The 19,100-nt window shown below is 36.7% G+C and overlaps 1 protein-coding gene across 1 annotated transcript in view; it reads right to left on the minus strand.

The window, feature by feature from the left end:
- The window catches only part of SUCLG2 (succinate-CoA ligase GDP-forming subunit beta), a 119,889-nt gene that overhangs the window by 85,084 nt on the left and 15,705 nt on the right, over positions 1-19,100 (minus strand). Inside the window, exon 2 of the mRNA XM_051627586.1 lies at positions 10,150-10,291. Coding sequence (XP_051483546.1) covers positions 10,150-10,291 — 142 coding nt within the window. The remainder of the gene's footprint in view (positions 1-10,149; positions 10,292-19,100) is intronic.

Raw genomic sequence — 19,100 nt, forward strand, 5'->3', positions numbered from 1 at the left:
TCTTAATCATTTAGAACAATAAACATATTTAAGATTTATAGCCTGAAGGTAGGCACTATTTATCTTACTCAGGTGAGCGGTCCAACTAAGCCCAAGGGAGGTGCAAGAAAAATGTTCTCCTTCACAATGAAGCAAGAAACAACAGCTGACTTTAACTGTAGGATGGGGTAGATTATACCACCTGTAGATAAAATATTCAACTTCAGACAAAAATCACTTAAGGGCATAGTTAACTTCTGGAACTAACCTGAACATGATTCTCACTAAATGTTTTTTGTGATTACATTATCAAGGGTTAATGCCTCATTTAACATGTACTGTGATGCAGGAAGTCAGATATACCTCCCAATTGAATCCAGCAAAGACATATTTCATATTCCTAAGTGTGTTGGAGTATTTTGCTTTTCTTAAACTGGAAATATTTGAAGAAATGTAGATAAACATGCTTTATATTCACAGCACTTTCTCAAATACGAAGTAGCAGATTAACAAAATGTCAGAACATCCTCAGCTTTAAAAACTGCTCTACCATTTTAGGTAGAGATTATCTACCAAAAAAATGATAATCACAGTTTCTTATGATCGTATTTCTCAACTGCTGATGTATTCAGGATATCAGCTTGTTAATTGGTTCCATCTCTAAAGATAAACCAAGCTCTTTCAAGTCATAGCAACCTTTGCAAAATACCAGTTAAGATTACTTAATAGACTGGAGGAGGCTGGGAGGGGAAAAGCAGGGAAGGGAATCACGATCCAGAGGCTGTAACACTCTGTGCTCACTGAGCTTTTTGCAAGTTGAAGGGCCAGCAGGGAGAGATTTCTAGCTTGGCTCAAAACCACCTGCCTTTACAGCACATGTACAAGCCAATATCCTCACATATCCCATCCTAAACCACCACCTTTTCCGTAAAGACAAACGGTGTAACAAACTTAGCAGAAACAGTTGACAGATGAAAAAAATCCAACTTTCTCAATTGCATTGTATACAAATAGTGTTATCTAACAGTAGCATCTTCCTGCTGTATTCCTGTAGGACACTAGTGGAAATCGGGAGAATTACCATTGTATCAAATTAGAGCAATAATCAGGATTGTTGTGTCAAACACTCAACAAAAGAAATAGTAAAAGATAGAGCAATAATTCAGAATTCAGTTGAAGAAAAACATTTGAGTAAGAGCTGTTTGTTTTTAAGTAAAACTGTAAATCTGAAGGAACTTAACACTATTCAAACCTTAACTGGTTTTAAAGTTTCTCAGTTTTCCTCTCTCTAAATTTAGCCCAGTTCCTCCTGTTCTTAATTATTCCAATCATCTGAGGCCTGCCTGCAAAAGGAAAGGTCTCCTCATGCACTGAGGAGCAATGAAGGGGTAACCAGGGCTAAAGCCATGTTTGTCCCCTTTGCAGATGAAACTGCAGCCTCAAATTAAGAGTTTCAAGCATAAACATGTCCACAGTACAGTGGAGGGAAGAGATTGTCTCTTGTTTCAAAGAACTACTATCAAACTACTGACCATATGGAAGAATTTTGCTAGTACGACCTAAGAGACCTTGCAAAAAAGAGGCTAATTATAAACTATCCTCAACTCCAGACTGTCCCCATTCTGCTCTTAGATTTTCTACTAATTCAATTCAACATGATTTTGTTACTAGTACTCCCATTAAAGGCTTTAAAATACAAACCCCACAGCCCACATTTTACAGGCACAAGTGTCAATTACATTTCTGACACCCTTATCCAAGGGATTACATCCTGCCACAGAAGATGCAGCACGACACAGCACAGGCCCATCAATCTCAGCAGCTTTGTCATCTCATTTCAGATTTCTAACTAATCAACACGATTTCAAAATTAATAGCTGAAACATGTCTCCTGCTGAGGGTTTATACCACGTAAAGGAAAGAAGTGTAATTCTTCTGATCACAGTCATCCCAAGATCACACCACTGACATAGCTGTAGTAATGAGGTCCACGGAGGAAAAGCTGCAGACTGCCAGCTGAGAATCTGATCTTTTCCATCACAAGTTAAACCCATAACATTTGCAGTGTTTGTTACCAAAATCACGCTAAGCTATAGTATTTATCAACACCTAGATTTCTTTTAAATAAATAATTACATCAGGCTTCACAGGAAATAAGAGAATTCTCAGGTGAAAGTGATGCTATTTTTGGCAAATAACCATGATTTTATAACTTGCCCCATATCCTTTTTTAAAACACAAGTGCCAACATCATGTGCAAACAAGCTGGTATTTCTTTCAACGCTGCTATAGTTTATATCAAATGAAAAATTTGGAATCAGTTCTGGCTTGAAACACATGCAGCCAGTGATGGCAGGATCCAAAAAAAAAACCACAAAAAAACCCACAAGTAGTTTATCTTCTATCAGGAACAGACATTCCCAGAAAGGGATACACAGATTAAAAAGGCAATAAACTCAGGTGATGTGAAAAAAGATTAATATTTAATGTCACAAATGGATTCTTACAATGGGGTTTTACAAAACAAAACCAAAGAGAATTCTTTATCACACACATTAACACAAGCCAAAGAAAGCAGCAAGAAAAAACCAAAAACACAGAAAAGAAAGAAATTCAGTTTCAGTAATTGGCCCCCAAATATTTAGAAGCAGATGGGCATCTAGAGAGTGTAGAAGGTGTGATTTCTCTCCTTTACACAGCTGCTAGCACTGCAGAGAAAACAGTGTCGTTTAGTATTTCATACCTTATACATAAAGTGTGTCTAATGGTTTTGATTTTATGCATAAAAAATGAAAATTTCATGCAGCTGCTTCTCAATTACACATCTGGTTATTGTTTTGCAGCTGCAAAACTGCCTTGAAGAACTATAAAATATGGTGTGACAAGTCTGGAATAAATACCAGCAGTTATCTATCTTGTACCTTCTTGTGAAATGTTGTATTTTTTTTACCACCTTTTAAAATTTTTGAGTCAAGAGCTATGGCTTCTGTCATCTCTTTCCTTTATAAACAAAAGCAACTAATATATTTAACACAACTGAAATTTGTAAATGCCTGCTTTCCATGGCACACATTAAATATCTAATTCAGCACCCCATTTCTAGAGTATTTTTTACTTTGTGTTGTTACTTCCAAGTAGCTATTTTGGTAATTTGATCAGAAATCTAACACAGAGAACAATAAGTCAGCACAACATTAGTGTCAAACATCTGAAATGAGATTTTGATTTGTTGACCCCCTAGCCATTACTCATATTACTATAAATCTATTGAATATGAAGACATTTGGTGACGACGAATGGTTATAAAATACCCAAATATTGCAAGCAGTCTCAAGCTTCCATTTACTGCCTTACACTCAGCATGTAATCTGCTAACAAAGGGAACAGATAAGAAAAACAAAACATTTGTTTTTCATAACATAATTTGAAACTAACTTTTTCTATAACTCCTCATGAGATGGAGGGTCCTTCTAAGAACTTCCACATCTAAAATATTTTAAGTCACAATTTGTAATTTAACTTGAAATGGAAAGGCTCAACTTGAAACAACTCAATACTCAGTGGTAAGCTGCAACAAGGTATTTTATTAATTTTGTTTCCAAATGAATAAAACTCAAAATCACAGTTAGGCAAGCTTTTTCTGCCTGTTTTTCTGGCATGCAGAATGCAACACGTGGCCTTTACTAACCAGTGCCTGTGCTGTCAGACAGCTGCCCATGTTTCACTGAGGTACCCTGGGCTCCTGTGGAAAAAAGTTGCAAAGCTGAAGAGAAGGAAGGAGGTGAGCAGGAAGCTTAGGGAGACCCTCGCAGGGCGTGTGTGCCAAGGACAAGAAACTGCATAAATGCTGTGCTTAAAAATCTTGCCACTTCTCAGCAAACTCCATGAAATAAGGTTTCTTAGCACAAAACCCAGAGGAAAGAAGAGACGGAGCAAGGGGGAGGGACAACAAGCAGGACTTAAAAGATTCAAAACCAACCAAGGGAAACTCGTACACAAAGAGGACAAAGCAGGAGTATTTTAGGGCTGTGTCCAGGGTGAAAGGTCCTGCTACACAGCAGTGCAAACAGCCATTGTGTATGAAACCCTCAAATGGAAACCCTAATTCCACTTTCATTGTGCTTTTGTGTGCTTTAGCTTCCAAGACAGATTAAGTTAAGCATCTAAAAGCAACGTGAGAACAAATGAAGAATCTCCACAGGGTGAGTGACTTCCGAATAGGCACTGTATTCCAGCCTTGCACTGTTGCTGAATCACAGCAAAATCATCACGGTTTGCCATACAAAATCCTTAGTAAGGCAGGTTTCAGTGACTATAACCCTTTAGCACCTTTCCTATCTCCTGATTTTCCACAAGTGATTTTTTTTTTTTTTCATCCAGTAGATGGGGTAAGTAAATTGGATCACTGACATGATTATTAAGCTTCTCACAGAAGATTACTGTAAGTAACAGGAATATAAAGTGCTGCCTTCATAACTTTAACTCTAGTTTATTATTTTCACCATTTTCAGACATAAGTGACATTTTTAAATTGTTGGCAGACCAATTAATTTTGAAAAACTTCCCCCCCCCCCCCAAATAAAACCATTTCAAAATGGATGAATATAGAAAAAATATTATTTGAACTGTTAGCAATCATTATTTGTTCTCTGACCATAAACAGAAACATTAATTTCTACGACTGCAATCTCAAGTTAACAAGTGCTTCAGCAAATAAAAAAAAATATGCACACAGAGTGGCTTTTAGCTGCATACAACTGCTAAATACTTGTAAGAAGGGTAAAATATAACTGACTGTTTAGCACAAAGGAAAAGGCTTTTCTCAGTCAGAACTCCTAAGGTGGAAGATGGCACTAGGAAGAAAAGAGAAAATGGATACAATGAGGAAAGGGTTCTAAGAAAAAGTATAAAATTGGACAAGGGACAGAAAGATTAAAACCACAGATGATGGCGAATATTATGGAGCTTTTCAACAGATACCTGTGAAGACAGGGAATAACAGAGTACTAACAGGTATTTCCTACTGTTGAGAAGTCACACGCAGATGTAGATTCCTTCTAGTCTCAGATTTCACCCCACAGACAAGGCAAAATCCATTAACTCAAAACCTGCTAAACAGAACTGAGAAATGCTCAAGCTGCATGTGGTCCAAAGACAGCTCATCCACCCCTCCTTTTCTATTAAATTTAAAAGGTTGCTTTCTAAATACTTACCCATTTGAGAATAGAATCATTTTAGTCAATAACTTATAGCATTTTGCCTGAAAGGATAGTTTCAGAAAACCATAATTTAAGTATAAAGAACTTTAATAAAACTGTCAGAGAAAATAAGAGGACTTATGGGAGAGCTGTTCCTTAACAGTGAGCAAGCCCTTCACGCACAGCTCCATGGAACAAACACTATTTCAGCAACACATGATTTTTCAACGTATGTGGAGAAGCAGAAGCCAAATGGCTCTAAAAAAATAATCAGTTATAACCACTAAGTACACAGAGGCTTTTCAGAAATTACTTATTATGCATAGGTGAAAATTATTACTGCATAGTGAACCATGTAATGGAAAGAAATATGAAAACCACAAAAATGCTGAGGAAGGCAATTTGTCTCCTACCTATCCTGACAGAGAGAAGAAGAAAAGGAATCAAATCATGTAAGCAGAGCACAAGATGAAAGTGAAAAGATCAGTTCACTCAAAAACTAAGGAGTAAATTAAGTTACTTAAAGATAACCTTAACAGAGGGCTAGTCTCATACAAAAGCTCTTCCTGGTACAAAGAAAAAAACCCACCAACCCAAACACACATTTCTGATATCCTCAGAAACATCAGGTTCAAGGATAATTTCCATTTTTCTTAACACAAAAGCTTCAATTAAATGCAGACATTATCACCAGTGACTTCTTCACACTCTATACAGAAAGGGCATTACTCAGCTGAAGATCAACTTTTGACCTTCTAAATATACATTGCTTTCAAGCGGATTTCCCAGCTTTCACTAGAGAGATTAACTTTGAAACAAGGAATCTAAAACAGTGTCTAAAAATGCAGTCTTCCATCTAAATTAAACATACCCAAGGCAAAAAACACCTCAGTTGGCTGCACAGAAAGGAGGCTGGTGATCACATGCCTGAGAACTCTTTCTGTATTCTAAAATATGGTGAATAATAGGTGACAGGTAAATGACCTAATGGAAAGAGGCTTCAACAAACCTTCAGTAAACATGTTTACTTCTCCAGCCTGATATAAAAAGCATGCCTTTAGTCCTAAGCTGAATTTTATGAGTTCCCTCATGCATAAGGCAGTAGCAATAGGATAAGCAGAGACTATATTTTGTGATACATTTTTTTAAAGAAGAGTGAATAAAAAGCTTTGCACTCAATTCAATTGCATTTCTCTGTGATAGAGTGTGAACACTGCACCTGACTGATTCCTAAATGTAATGAAACACTAAGTGGCAACGGGCAGCACTCTATGGCTTTTGTTAAAAAATCAGAAAAAGAAACACATGCCAAGCTTCTAGCATCCATTTAGGATTGTCAGCTTTTTCAGCCACCTCTGCAAGATCTCTACTGATTCAAAGAGCCAATTGACAGCACCTAGTAACACCCTCCAGCATAATTATGTCTCTCAGCTTTGTCCACCCACTAGATTGAAATGATGGTTCCCTTAAAAACTTCTCCACCACGTAGAACACAAAGAGGAGTGCATGAGTTGATGCAGACATCAGGGCCTCTGGTGGGGAAGCTTAAAGAAAATGATGGACCCTGAAACGATGCATAATGCATCTGCCCAATACAAGCTACAAAAATGTGCACATTCTGATAGTCCTTAACGTACCACTACAGAATCAGATCAGAAGCCTTGTGAGTTCATGCAGAAACAGCCAGATGACCTTACATTCCAGGCTCCCAAATACTTCACTTTGTTCTGTTAAACAGCTGCACTAGAACTCTAACAAATTGTTTATAGATTGTGTTTCTTCAGATGGCAGATCAAGCAACCCCATCCTGTTTGAGCAAAACAGCACAACCTCTTTGTCTTTCGTCTCTTGAAAATCTAGGATTTTTAACAGGAAACAAAATCGTTTTGTGACTGCATTTCTTCCTATTCTGTAAATATCACCTTCTCTAAAAGTTGCACCTGAAAATTGCTTAGCAGGCAAAAGGAATGAATTCCTTAGGGCCTAATTCTGTGCTCCTTGTGCTCCTTCTTTTGAAGTCAATATTAGTGATGTCATTATAATTTTATTTGCATCTGCCACTCCTATCTTGGAAGAAAATAAATCCAGTCCTTTCATTCCTTTAAAAATTCCTTGTAGACTGCCTTCTGTGCTGTTGGTTTTTTAAATCTGAGAAAATTAATATTCAGTGTATTCAGTGCATATATTAATAATAACAGAGAATGCAACAGAGGAAATGAGCAAACTGTAACAAAACTGCTGATCCTGGATAAAGGCAAACTTTCAAGAACACATGCATTAACACTTTCCTTACACAAGAAAGAGAGCAGCAAAAATTATCTAATCCCATCTCTTTTCATTGCATCAACAGGATATCCAACAATTGCAAAACTGGTTACCACAGGCACTGCAACAGTACAGACAGCACTGTCAAGCCTGTAGTAGCTAGTGAAACTGTGAAAATAATTTGTGAAAACCATACTTTGTAAAGACTTACGTGTCAGGAATTTCTATCCCTTTATCTGCACCCCCTGCTCAAACACACAGGCCCATGTGAGAGATGCAATGCTGTAAGATTATAAAGGAAAATAACTGTTTCTCCTGTATTCATGATGACAGGTTTACAGAAGGAACCTCCTTTCACAAGAGAAATAACTGAACCTTTGACTTGCAATTTCTGATAGCTTTATTTTATCTTTATCTGAAAAACACACTGGCAAGCATCCTTTCTTGCTTGCAGAAGCTAAAGTGAAGGACAGCTGCCATGTGGCATACAGTACATAAACCAACAGATTTCTGAGCAGGGCTTGGCAGAGTTGATTGGCCTCTCTTTTCACCATCCTTTACTGCAGACTGCCTGTCTATCAAGGAGATGTTAAAGCTGCCTCCATTGGCTATTTAATTTTGGAGTATTTTGTGCCTGCTGTGGGCTGAAGTTTTTTTGTTTTGCTCATAACTCTTCCCTTTGTGTGGCTGCATATTCAGAAGGTGGCAGCTCCTATCAACTTGTGCAGATAAACCTGAGTGACAGAGATACTACTGGTCTGAACGATCACAAAGAAGATAAATGTAATGAAATTTTCAAACAACAATGACCACAGTAGCAAAACTTACCTTCTTGATGCTTGGTTTTCAAAGGGCATGTTAGAAGTACACGGGTAGCACACTATCAGAATTGTTACAAGGATGTTGTTAATTATTTAGTGGATCAATAGACTGTGTCAATCATTTCAACATGAAACAGCTTCCACACAATAAATCACAATTCTTTAATGCTCAGGAATGCAGCATGCTCAAATGCAACTATATAAAATGAGGAAAGGTATCACTGACTGATAATATTTTGAAGAATTAACCAGCCAACCTAGTTAAAATGCATAAAATTTCTCTTATAAGGTTATATTAGTAATTCTTTTTTAAAATATTTTGATTATTTAAATTTCAACAGTTTTTTTTTAATAGACCAATATTTCTGTGATTTGCAAAGCAAGTAAGTTACAGAGGTTATTTAAAACAAATCTGCCATCATAAACCAGAAGAAGTTCACTGCCTTTAATGGAGTAATTTATTTCTCCATTTAGTTATAGGGATCAAGAATAGTAACGGTTATTGGATAGACTGATCCATTTATGAGTTCCATCATGAGGAGGAGAGTAAGTGCTGTAAGGTGTGTGAGAAACCTGCCACAGCTTCAGTTACCATTTCTTGATTTTCTCAGACATCCAGACATGAGGAAACCCTCCAATTCTATGAGCTCTGCTTTGTGTCAGCCTTTTTCAGCTTGTGCTGCCAAATGACCCTAACAGTAACATTTCATGGGTTTACATAAGATTTTAATTACTGAAAAATATATCACCTTAATAAAGTTACTGAGATTTAGCAAGCCATTATAGTAATTCTGTTCAGCTGCTTGAGGTCTGATGAGATCCCTGGTATGAGTAAGTTGTGTTAATTTTCTTTCCAGTGTACAAAACCAAAATGCATTTAACTAAGTGGCTTGTGCATTATGTAATATATTACCCAAAAAATGTTCCTGTTACTACACAATTAGACTACAATAACATCTGTCTTCTGGCATTTTGGTGTATGATACATTAACAAAAGCTAAATGAAAAGAGGAGAACTATGCAAACCACTATTAAAGTAGAAAACTTCTTTCAGAGTTAGAATTGGGTGCCAAACAAACTTGAAGGCCTTTCCTTTTGAGAGAAAAGTTATTACTTAAATTTGTTGCTGACCCACATTCTCACGTTCTGTTCATCACACTAAAATGAGGATATTGTCAGAGAACCAAAACTAACTTGCAGAAGTATGGTCTTGTCTCCCAGCCACTGTCAGGTCCTTTTGTGAGGGTAGGTAACTCAGCTCACCTTTTTTCTCTCCACATGGACAAACACACATGAACAAACATACATTTCTATAATTCTCTCCTACATATTTTTTATTTTTGTAGAAAAATAGAACAGTTGAGGCTGCAAGGACTTCTGGAGATCATCTGGTCCAATTCACCTGCTCAAAGCAGGGTCAGTGAAAGCAGACTGTGCTCCACTGAATTCTGAATATCTTAAAAATGGGAACTGCACAACCTTTTTCTTCCTTTGTTTTTTAATGGAGCAAATTTTTTATTTGAAAATAACTGTTTAGGCAAGTTCAATTACCTGAAGATGTATCAAGCATACCACAACAAATAATTTTCCTCAGGAGCCACTAATGAAGTGTATTCTAAATTCTGAGTTATTAAAAATGATTAAAATAATGTTAATGAAAGACTTCCTGTTACATGCTACAAAACTTTTAAAAATAAAGTTCTAAAGAAATATCGCTGTTCTAAACTGTTGTTCACATATTAAAGATGTATTTATAGTCTGGATAATGTATCAAACTTTTTCAATAATTAACAATTTGAAGATTGTGTACAACATATTAGAAAGCAATTTATTTTCCAGATTGCTATCTGGTGAAGCAGATTTCCACCCATTATCAGTCAACTTACTTAGTCTCTGAGCAGCCTCCAGGGCATCATTTGCAGAATCAGCTACAAAGAATCTCTGAACTGTAACCCCATGGTCTGCCATTAGTTTTTTGCTTTGGTACTCCTGCAGGTTCAGCCATCGTCTAGGGGTTAATTGAGCAGCCTAGAAAAACGAGAGGGGAAAATAACAGAATGCTCATTAAAAACAGTTCATGAGACAGCCAACTGAGCTCTTCAGCCTTGTGGTTATCTCAAACCAGCAGTTAAACAACCCTGTTTCAGAGAAAAGGTAAAATGTGCATTGATTTACCTACCTGCCTTTTCCTAACGTTTGTGCATCCAAACTTCTCTGAAAGCTACAGATTATTATTTTTTTTTTAAGCTACACAAGGCTCACTAGGTGATCTTGGCTAGACAAAATGTTGCACATTTAATATCAATGCAGATTGACAAACTTGGCTTGGACAATAATGTCTATTTAAGTTTTTATGCTAACCTGTGCTATAAAAATATTAACAGACTGTTACCTCAAAACAAATTCAGTTTTATACTGAATACCCTAAGGTGCATTTAAAATTTCATATAATTCTTCCCCATAAAATTATTTCTACAGATGTATGCATTTACTGCAGCATTTCTGACAGGAAAAACAACAGATATGGAATTGGCATTATCTTGTAGGAAACTATATAATAATGTATGTATTTGCAGTGATCTGTTATTTATGCTTGCACTTCTAAATATATTTTGTTGAGGACATCAGCACAACCACATCAGCCACGCAAGGACAACAACAGTTGGAGAAGAATTTGCCTTCTCAACACGCCAGTTCAGTTGTTTGTGTGTGCATGCATAAATATATACCTAATGAATAAAAAGACATGGCAACCTTACACACACAGACATCAGATTTGCTTATCTTGGTGGTAAATATTGAGTACAGGAGAGATGCTATAGAAGTCATAGGAACGCTTTTAGGGTGGAACTTATTTTCTCCACAGGATAATTTTTTACCCAAAAAGGAGCTGTCCCTGACTCCTGACAACAGCATAATCCCATTTCGTGCCAGCAAAAGATGCTCTTCCTACACAGAGAGACTAACTGTTGTTCTCCTGGCAGACAGCCTACAATCAGTTCTTGGTTCTTCTGAAGCAAGCAGCACAGTGTGCCAGCTAGCACTATATATTTAGATATGTTAGACAAAGAGGATTATTTACGATTCTAATACTTCAATCTCTACCAGCATGATAGAAAAATATTATCCTAATGCAACTTTACACTGAAAACAAAAAACCCTCCATGCTAAAGTCTTTCAACACACTCTGTTCACAATACTAGAATTCTGAATGCTGTGTTATATCAAAAGCAAACCTCTGTCTGTTCCTACTTGCTTTGAAACCTAGCACAAAAGACTGATGCATAAAGAAATTAGAAACCCTACCTTTTACCAGATATAACCACGTTTTCTGTAAAAAATGTTTCCCATAGAACTTCAACAGTTACAAATAGCTCAGAATGACACATTTTAAATTCTTTTAACCATAACCTGGCTAACATATTTTAGAAGAATAAACCAACATATTCTCAATATCCTCTATGGCTATCTCTAATTCTAGCATCACACAGGCCTCTCAGTATGTTTTACGTTCCTCCATGTTATTCACAGACAATATGTTATTACATTTATGCAATGCCTTCAAATGTAGGGTCAACATTTAAAGTCACTTTTATAATTGTTGACATTTAATGTGTTTTCCTATCATAAGATCTTTGTTAGGCTTTAACAGCTATTACTTCATGATCACTTCATTATTTAACACTAGGAGCCAAAAGGGACCCTGAAGTCAATTCCAGCCACATATGGTAAAAGGCCTGAGAATTTAAGCAAAAGCTGCTGCCACAAGCTCATAGTTTCTATCAAGCTAAGAAAGAACCTTTAGCATGAATGGAGAAAATATGATTTTTATCCCTGACAACAATTAGCCTTCTCTTTTCATGGTTTGTCTAGAGACTACCTCATCATAACATTATTATTGTCGTCATTATTATTATTATACTTCAGAATACATAATTATTAATACATGCATATAATCTATACCCAGCCATACATGCACATTGAAGACAAGCATCACCTGAAACTGCACAGGCAGCCAAGAGCTTACTGACGTGTTATTTGAGCACAGCCACAAGACCAAAATACATTCCCAAAGGCTTCCCTTTCAGCTATAAGCAGCAGTGAAAGGAAGAGCATCTGGACAGTGATCACGGGGACTTTACATTTGCTAAGGAGGGAAGGCAGGAAAGAGGAAAAACCAATACCCATCTCCAGCCCACTAACTGGCTTTCAGCCTTTCCACTTTAGTTAAAAATTAGAGCTGATGAATGCACTCCCCCCTCGAGGCCCAGAGCTACAGCAGGAGAACATCTACAAAGACATTCCTCAATCCATTTCTCTTGAGCAACAAGGAATTTACCAATTTGACTTCCAGGGTTCTGAAAAATAAGTTCACATTTTTAGTTAAAGCAGATTGACTTACACCAAAATAAACAAACTCATCAATTCTAATTTAAATCTGAAAGGAAGAAATCTTGATTTAAAGAATCAATTATACTCAAATTCTGTATCCGTGCTTTCCAGAAGAAAGGTTAACTCTCCTTAACTGGAACTTGATTTGAAACAAACAATAAATCTATGCTAAGATTGACAGCACTTTTTGCTCATCTGTTTTATATTTATAAATCTTATAGTTCTTTATTTTTATGCTATGTAAACTTGCATTTACTAGGATCGAAAAGATCTTCATGGCACATGTCAAGCTGATCTTGGATAGAATTAAATACAGAAAAAAACAATGTTAAGGTTCATTAAATAGAAAGCTAAGTTAAAAGTTTGACTAAGGATTTCTAAATGGTTTATATAAAGATTCCTACAGCTCAGTAACACAGCTGATAAAGTGCTAGGGTTTATAATTTAAGGGTTTATAACTTAAGAGCAAGTCTTCAAAGCAGTTTGTTTTCCCCATCATTTAGAACAATAAGTCAGTTTCACATGTATGTCTTACTGAGCTGATCTAAACCAAATAAACAAAAAGAAAATACTCCAACAATCTTATTCTGGGGCAGACCTTGGTTGCTCTTGCTTGACAAATGTCTCATTCAACATGACTTGTTTTCAAATGTTCTGTTTGAGTAGGAATTAAATAGACAAGGAATTTGCAATGCAGTTCAGTATGTCAACTGACACCTCCACTGTTAGCTCACACAAGCAAGGCTGAAGTATTAAAGTCTTCTATGGACTGTCTTAAATAATACGGACTGCAAAGGGCCACCACCTAATAAAGGCCACCAGTGATAACTCACGACACGTAACAAATATGTAACACAGGTGACAGCAAGAAAAGCAGCAGAAGTTCTATTTGTTTTACAAAGAAAGGTCATCTCCAGTGCCACCCACCTAGTGTGCCTCCCTCCAGCCTTACCTCAACTCCAGTCTAGTTAATGAATAAAGGAAGACTAACAGCTCCAGGGGGACCCTGCAAGGAGCTCTGGTCTCAGCCACCCTCTTGGCATGTTACAAAAGCTTTTGGTATATATCACTTTTATAGCTTGAAAATATTACTCAAAATGTTCCACAGGGAAGCTCCAAATCATTGCTGAGACATTAAAAATCATGTTACCTATACATGCAGTGCACATACACATAAGCATGTAGGCACAGGTCTGTCCTCTCAGAAAAACAGAGCAATTAATATTAAGGTATTATGAGAATATTTCCTTCATAAATTATGAAGCAGACACATCTGAGAATCACAGACAGGAAATAAGAGTATAATTCATCTGAAAGAACTGTCAAAGCAGTCCTAAGGGCAATGAAATTAAGATCTGGCCAAGAAATGTTGGCACAAAGAGGCAAAGGTTAGAAACTTGATGTTAGCCAGCATGTACTTTTTCTCCCACTCCTGTTTTATGTGACTCTGAGAGAATATCCTACTGAGTGGCAACTGAAGACTTTCAATCAAGACCTTCCACAAAAGACAAACCCCTGGTTGTGAATGAACTACTCAATAACATGAATTAGTACAGCCTACCATTCCATACAGTAGCGCAATATATTTAAGAAACCAACTGTGACAAAGTCTGTATTAGAAGCTCTGAAGAGCAAGGAACATGAAACACTTGCTTTAAAACACTTGCAGTGTATACACCATCTGTCTTGAAAAGAACAGGCAAAATAAAGTGGATCCAAGAGATGAAATAGAGCAGAAGCTTTGAATCTGTGAAAACAACTACTCTTTCAAGACCATCTTGAAAAATCAAACCAGTTGCAAACATGGGCATTTTAGGCTGAAGGCAACAAAAAAGCAACCATGAGATGTTAGAAATGTGAGTAAACAGATGATTCCCTGAACTAATTCCCATCTCAAAGATATTTCAGCTGCAATAAATATATGTCTGAACAATTTAAAAGGGACAGCAGTAAAAAATTCAATTAGTACAAGAATCTTGAAAAATCCTTGCCAGATGAAGTTCTCAATCCTCTCAAATACCAAGTATTCAGAAGAATTTAAGATGGGCTGCAAATAGCAAAAATTTCTTGGGCATCATGTATTTTCACACATCTTACAGATAATTATACACCTGAGACTGACTGTAACAGTGCTACTGCACAAAGGTACAGCCTTCAGACAGCCTAGAGAAGAGTCTCAAAAGTTTTGCATGAAAGCTATTTCCCACACCTAGTCTTCTGTAGGCAGCCATAATCCATCCCTTCCACTTGAGACTTACTAGGAAGACACCTGAACAGAGCACAGAACACGACTCCACCACCACACACCTTTGTATTAATTATCTTCCCATTCTGCAGCTCTGCTCTTGTCAACAATTTAATTGCTCTCAGCAGCAGCAAACAGCACTGCCAGATTCACCAGTGTGGTCATGTGTCTCATGAAGGAAAGACTGCGGAATTAGGTTGTAAATTACCATCAGGAAAATAATTTCAATCTGAAAGGAGGTGGGAGGGAAGCACAGGAAAGCAGAGGCTGCCTTTTAAGACTTTCTGTTCGTTATTGATCCCAGTCACCTTCTACTCCCAGTTTATTCTCTGCTTGAACACTTACCTCCTCTTCCCACATACTAGCCAGAAAACCACCCTGGAAAACACTGCACGGCTCTCAGATCTTGCCATGCAGCTTTGCCTGTCGTTGAAACACTGTGTGTTCCAACACTAAGATATATTTTTGTTTCACCTGTTTCTTTATTGCAACATTGCACTGGAGTACAAGGAGTGTATCCTGTCACTGTGAAGAAGAGATGGGAGAAGGTCTGTGGACTTTACTAAAACTTGACTCTCTCTGTGGCATCTTTTGTTTCATCTTCATAAACTGACAGGCAAGAACTAGAAAAATTTTCCACTGATGGCATTTTTCTGTTCTCCTTAAGATATGCTTTTCTAATAACAAAAAAAGGTTTAAAAACATCTTACTAGGCTTACACTCTCATTACTGCAAATACACTTTAACCTTGAATATTAACTTCTGTCAAGCTCTGAACAGCCCAAAGCAGAAGTGTAGGTTTAAATAATTTTTTTAAATTTTTTTAATTTTTTTTTTGTGGCATTTTACTTCTTAGCATGTTAGCTACAGTTTTTATAACAAAGAAAAACTCAAGATCACTCCAGTGAGCTTAAATGAAAACCCAGACAATTAGTTTTCATGGAACGGAAAAAAGAAAAACTCAAACTAAAGTGTTTAGTCTTTTGAAAGCAAGTTCTTAATAAAAGGCTAAAATAAATATCATTTTTGGTTCTGTTGAAAGCTTCCAACAGTCCTTCTATTACAACAAGAAAAGAACAGAGCTTTCATATGAGCTCTTTATGTGTGTTGTGTATTGATACACACATTATAGATGGAGAGGATCTCTTATTTGAGATTCAGATATGCTAGATAAAAAAAAAGACAAACCCTTTCAACTTATTTTAAATAAAAAAATAAGCTTTAAGAATAAATCAGTTGTAAAACTAGGAAAAACACTGCTAAGAGCACATATCCATGTTTTTACATAATTTATTTTTTATCATAATAAAGTCTTAAAAGGGAATTAAATTCTTCCTAATAGGATATTTCTTAAGATTAAATTTCTAACGTAAGTGCTTATCAAAGAGATTAATATACTTAAACAGGACTCTGTTACAACTGATTATGTTCCTGTAGAGCCTGACAAAAGCATCAAAAATCCCAAAACTGAAGTAAGTGGAAAGAAAGGCCTCAATTGAACAGTAACATGAAGTGAGATGAGGGCAGAATCATTTAATCAAGTACAAGTTTCCCACTGGATTCTCTCGTGCTGGCTAGTAATATCTGCCATTACCCAAAAGCAGAAAGAATTCATTTGCTTGACATTCACTTCTAATTTTCTTTCCTTTCTCCATCCCACAAGATTTTTGCTACCAGTCAGCATCACACTAATACGGCAAAAACTGTACAGACTAGTAACAATTTCAGAAAACTACTGTTACTAGCAATGGCATATTTTATTCTGAATGAGCCTTCTGTTCAAAGTCACTTCTTTATATAACTTGACACCATGTGTGGCCCAAACACAGACATACAGTACCATTAAAATGAGTGGCACATGCATCAAGAAATCAAACATCCCTTTTTGACCATCTTAACAAGGCCAGCTGTTGCATAACTGCATTAGTGTTTTATTGACTCCAGCTGGAGAAAATAACCTGATTGCTCATGTAACCTGCATAATCTCTTATTTACCACTTTCCTGGGGTTTTTTGAGATTTGTTGTTTGGTTGTTGGTTGGTTTTGGGTTTTGTTGTTGTTTGTTGTTTTGGTTTGTTTTTATTTAATATAAAATGCTAAGGGTTTTACACAAATAATGTATTTGAAGAGTAGTTGCATTATTCTTCCACTACTCAGTTTGAGCTGTCACATGGCATAAAAAATAATTTGCATTATTTGAATAATATGGGCTAAGCAATAGCAATAGAGTTAAACAGGAGTGGAACAACAACCTACTTCAACATAAGTAAAAAAAAAAATGTTTTTGAAAACACTGCAACAAAGAGATGCTTTTGTCCTTATATATGCAGCATTAACTGCTCTGACGTGCAACATCTTCCAGATGACCCAGGAGGTAGCTTTTGAGTGCTTCCTTTTGAAAACACACACACAAAACCAGGATAAATGGTTATAATGTATCCACCGAGAAGTTTGCAAATTGCAAGTTAAATACTTCAGCACAACTCTGCTCGGAAATAAATGTTCCATTTACACACAAAACAAGAGCAGCATCAGTAATGCAAGCTTCATCAACCTAGACTACTAATTATTTCTTTTTTAAACCTTTATGCTGAGGTATAGCAGGTATGTAGCAGATAACAACCAGAGTAGCACTGGAGCAGGTAAGATAAACAGACAAGCTTAAATAAACAGCAAGCAGAAACCACCAGCATGACATGCATTCATGTAAAAGAAATCAGCGGCTTTTTGAAGCTGAATCAGCTCACAGCTGAAAAAGTGATGCTTGTGAAGGGAACATTTTCAGCTAACAGTACTACCTACTTCTGTAATATTCTTCCAAAAAGCAAAATATTTTGAAAATAGCAACGTGGGCTAGAAAGCAGCAATTTCAGGGCAGACCCCACTACCTATCTGTAGAATTCTAAAAGTTGAGCACCACTTATTTTCTTTAAACATTAATTAATCACTTAACTCTCTTCCGTAACAGGTATGTGAAGAAAGTGTCAAAAAAAAGAACTGAAAGGTTAAATCTGACAAACAACCAAAGATTCAAATGATCTCTATTACAACTGAGACCTTTTGGTCTTAAGAAAATGAATTTCAAAAACTTTTGTGCAATTTCACGCCTAATTCCACATGAACTACCTTGGCTAAGTGTCCACATTGACTCAGTATTTCACCATACCAAGTTCAGTGTTCACAGTTAGACAATTTCAGTAAAAACCCCTTAGCCTTAAATATTTATTTTCTCTCAGCAAATCTCTTCAGGTCTAGTCTGATATCAATTAAATCTAGCTAAGGAAAGAGAATCCAGTGATAATCAGCACAATTAAAAAAAAAATAAACACAACAACAAAACTACCACTAAGCAAATTTCTGGGACAATTAAACATCCCTTGACACAGCTGTATAATTTGAGCAGATCTACTGTTTACATTAACCTGGCTAAATGCACTTTATTGCACAACTGTTAAAAGGAAAACACACTTCAGTGACACCCAACATTCTCTTTTCATTCATAGTATGAATGGAAGCCAGTATTAACATCATGAAACAAAGACAGATCTTCTAAAAGCACCTGACAGTATAGCTGGTCACACAAATGCATTCTGCTTGTTTCCCCTTCTGCTGCTCCACTGAACTAGTTTTAACTATGCTAATAGTGCCAGCATAAACCAGCTCTACTGATGCAAATAATCTCTGCATGAATGCAAATTATATGTAAAATCTCATAGAATCATAGAAAGGTTTGGGTTGGAAGGGACCTTAAAGATCATGTAGATCCAACCCCTCCTGTGTGGACAGGGACATCTCCCACTACTTCAGGTTGCTCAGAGCCCCATCCAACCTGGTTGAATACTGCCAGGGATGGGGCTTCTGTGACCTCCCTGGGCAACCTGTTCCAGTGCTCTACCACCCACACAGTAAAGAATTTCCTCCTAAATAGCTAATCTAAATCCCTCCTCTTCAAGTCCTAAACCACTTCCCCTTGTCCTCTTGCTACAACGTGTCAAATCATATGTCAATGTAGCATCCAAGTTTTCTATGCTTGGACTACATTGTAACGACTATACTGGAAGTGATTAATTTGGGGAGAAAATCTGTTGTGTCTACGGGGAAGTCCTTTAGAAGCATTCCATAGCCAAAATAAAAAGGAAATGCATATAGTGTATCTTGTCTAAAAACCTCTTTGCTTACCCACCACATTTTACAGCATTC

This window comes from Apus apus, chromosome 9, assembly GCF_020740795.1.
Source record: "Apus apus isolate bApuApu2 chromosome 9, bApuApu2.pri.cur, whole genome shotgun sequence".
NCBI lineage: Eukaryota > Metazoa > Chordata > Aves > Apodiformes > Apodidae > Apus > Apus apus.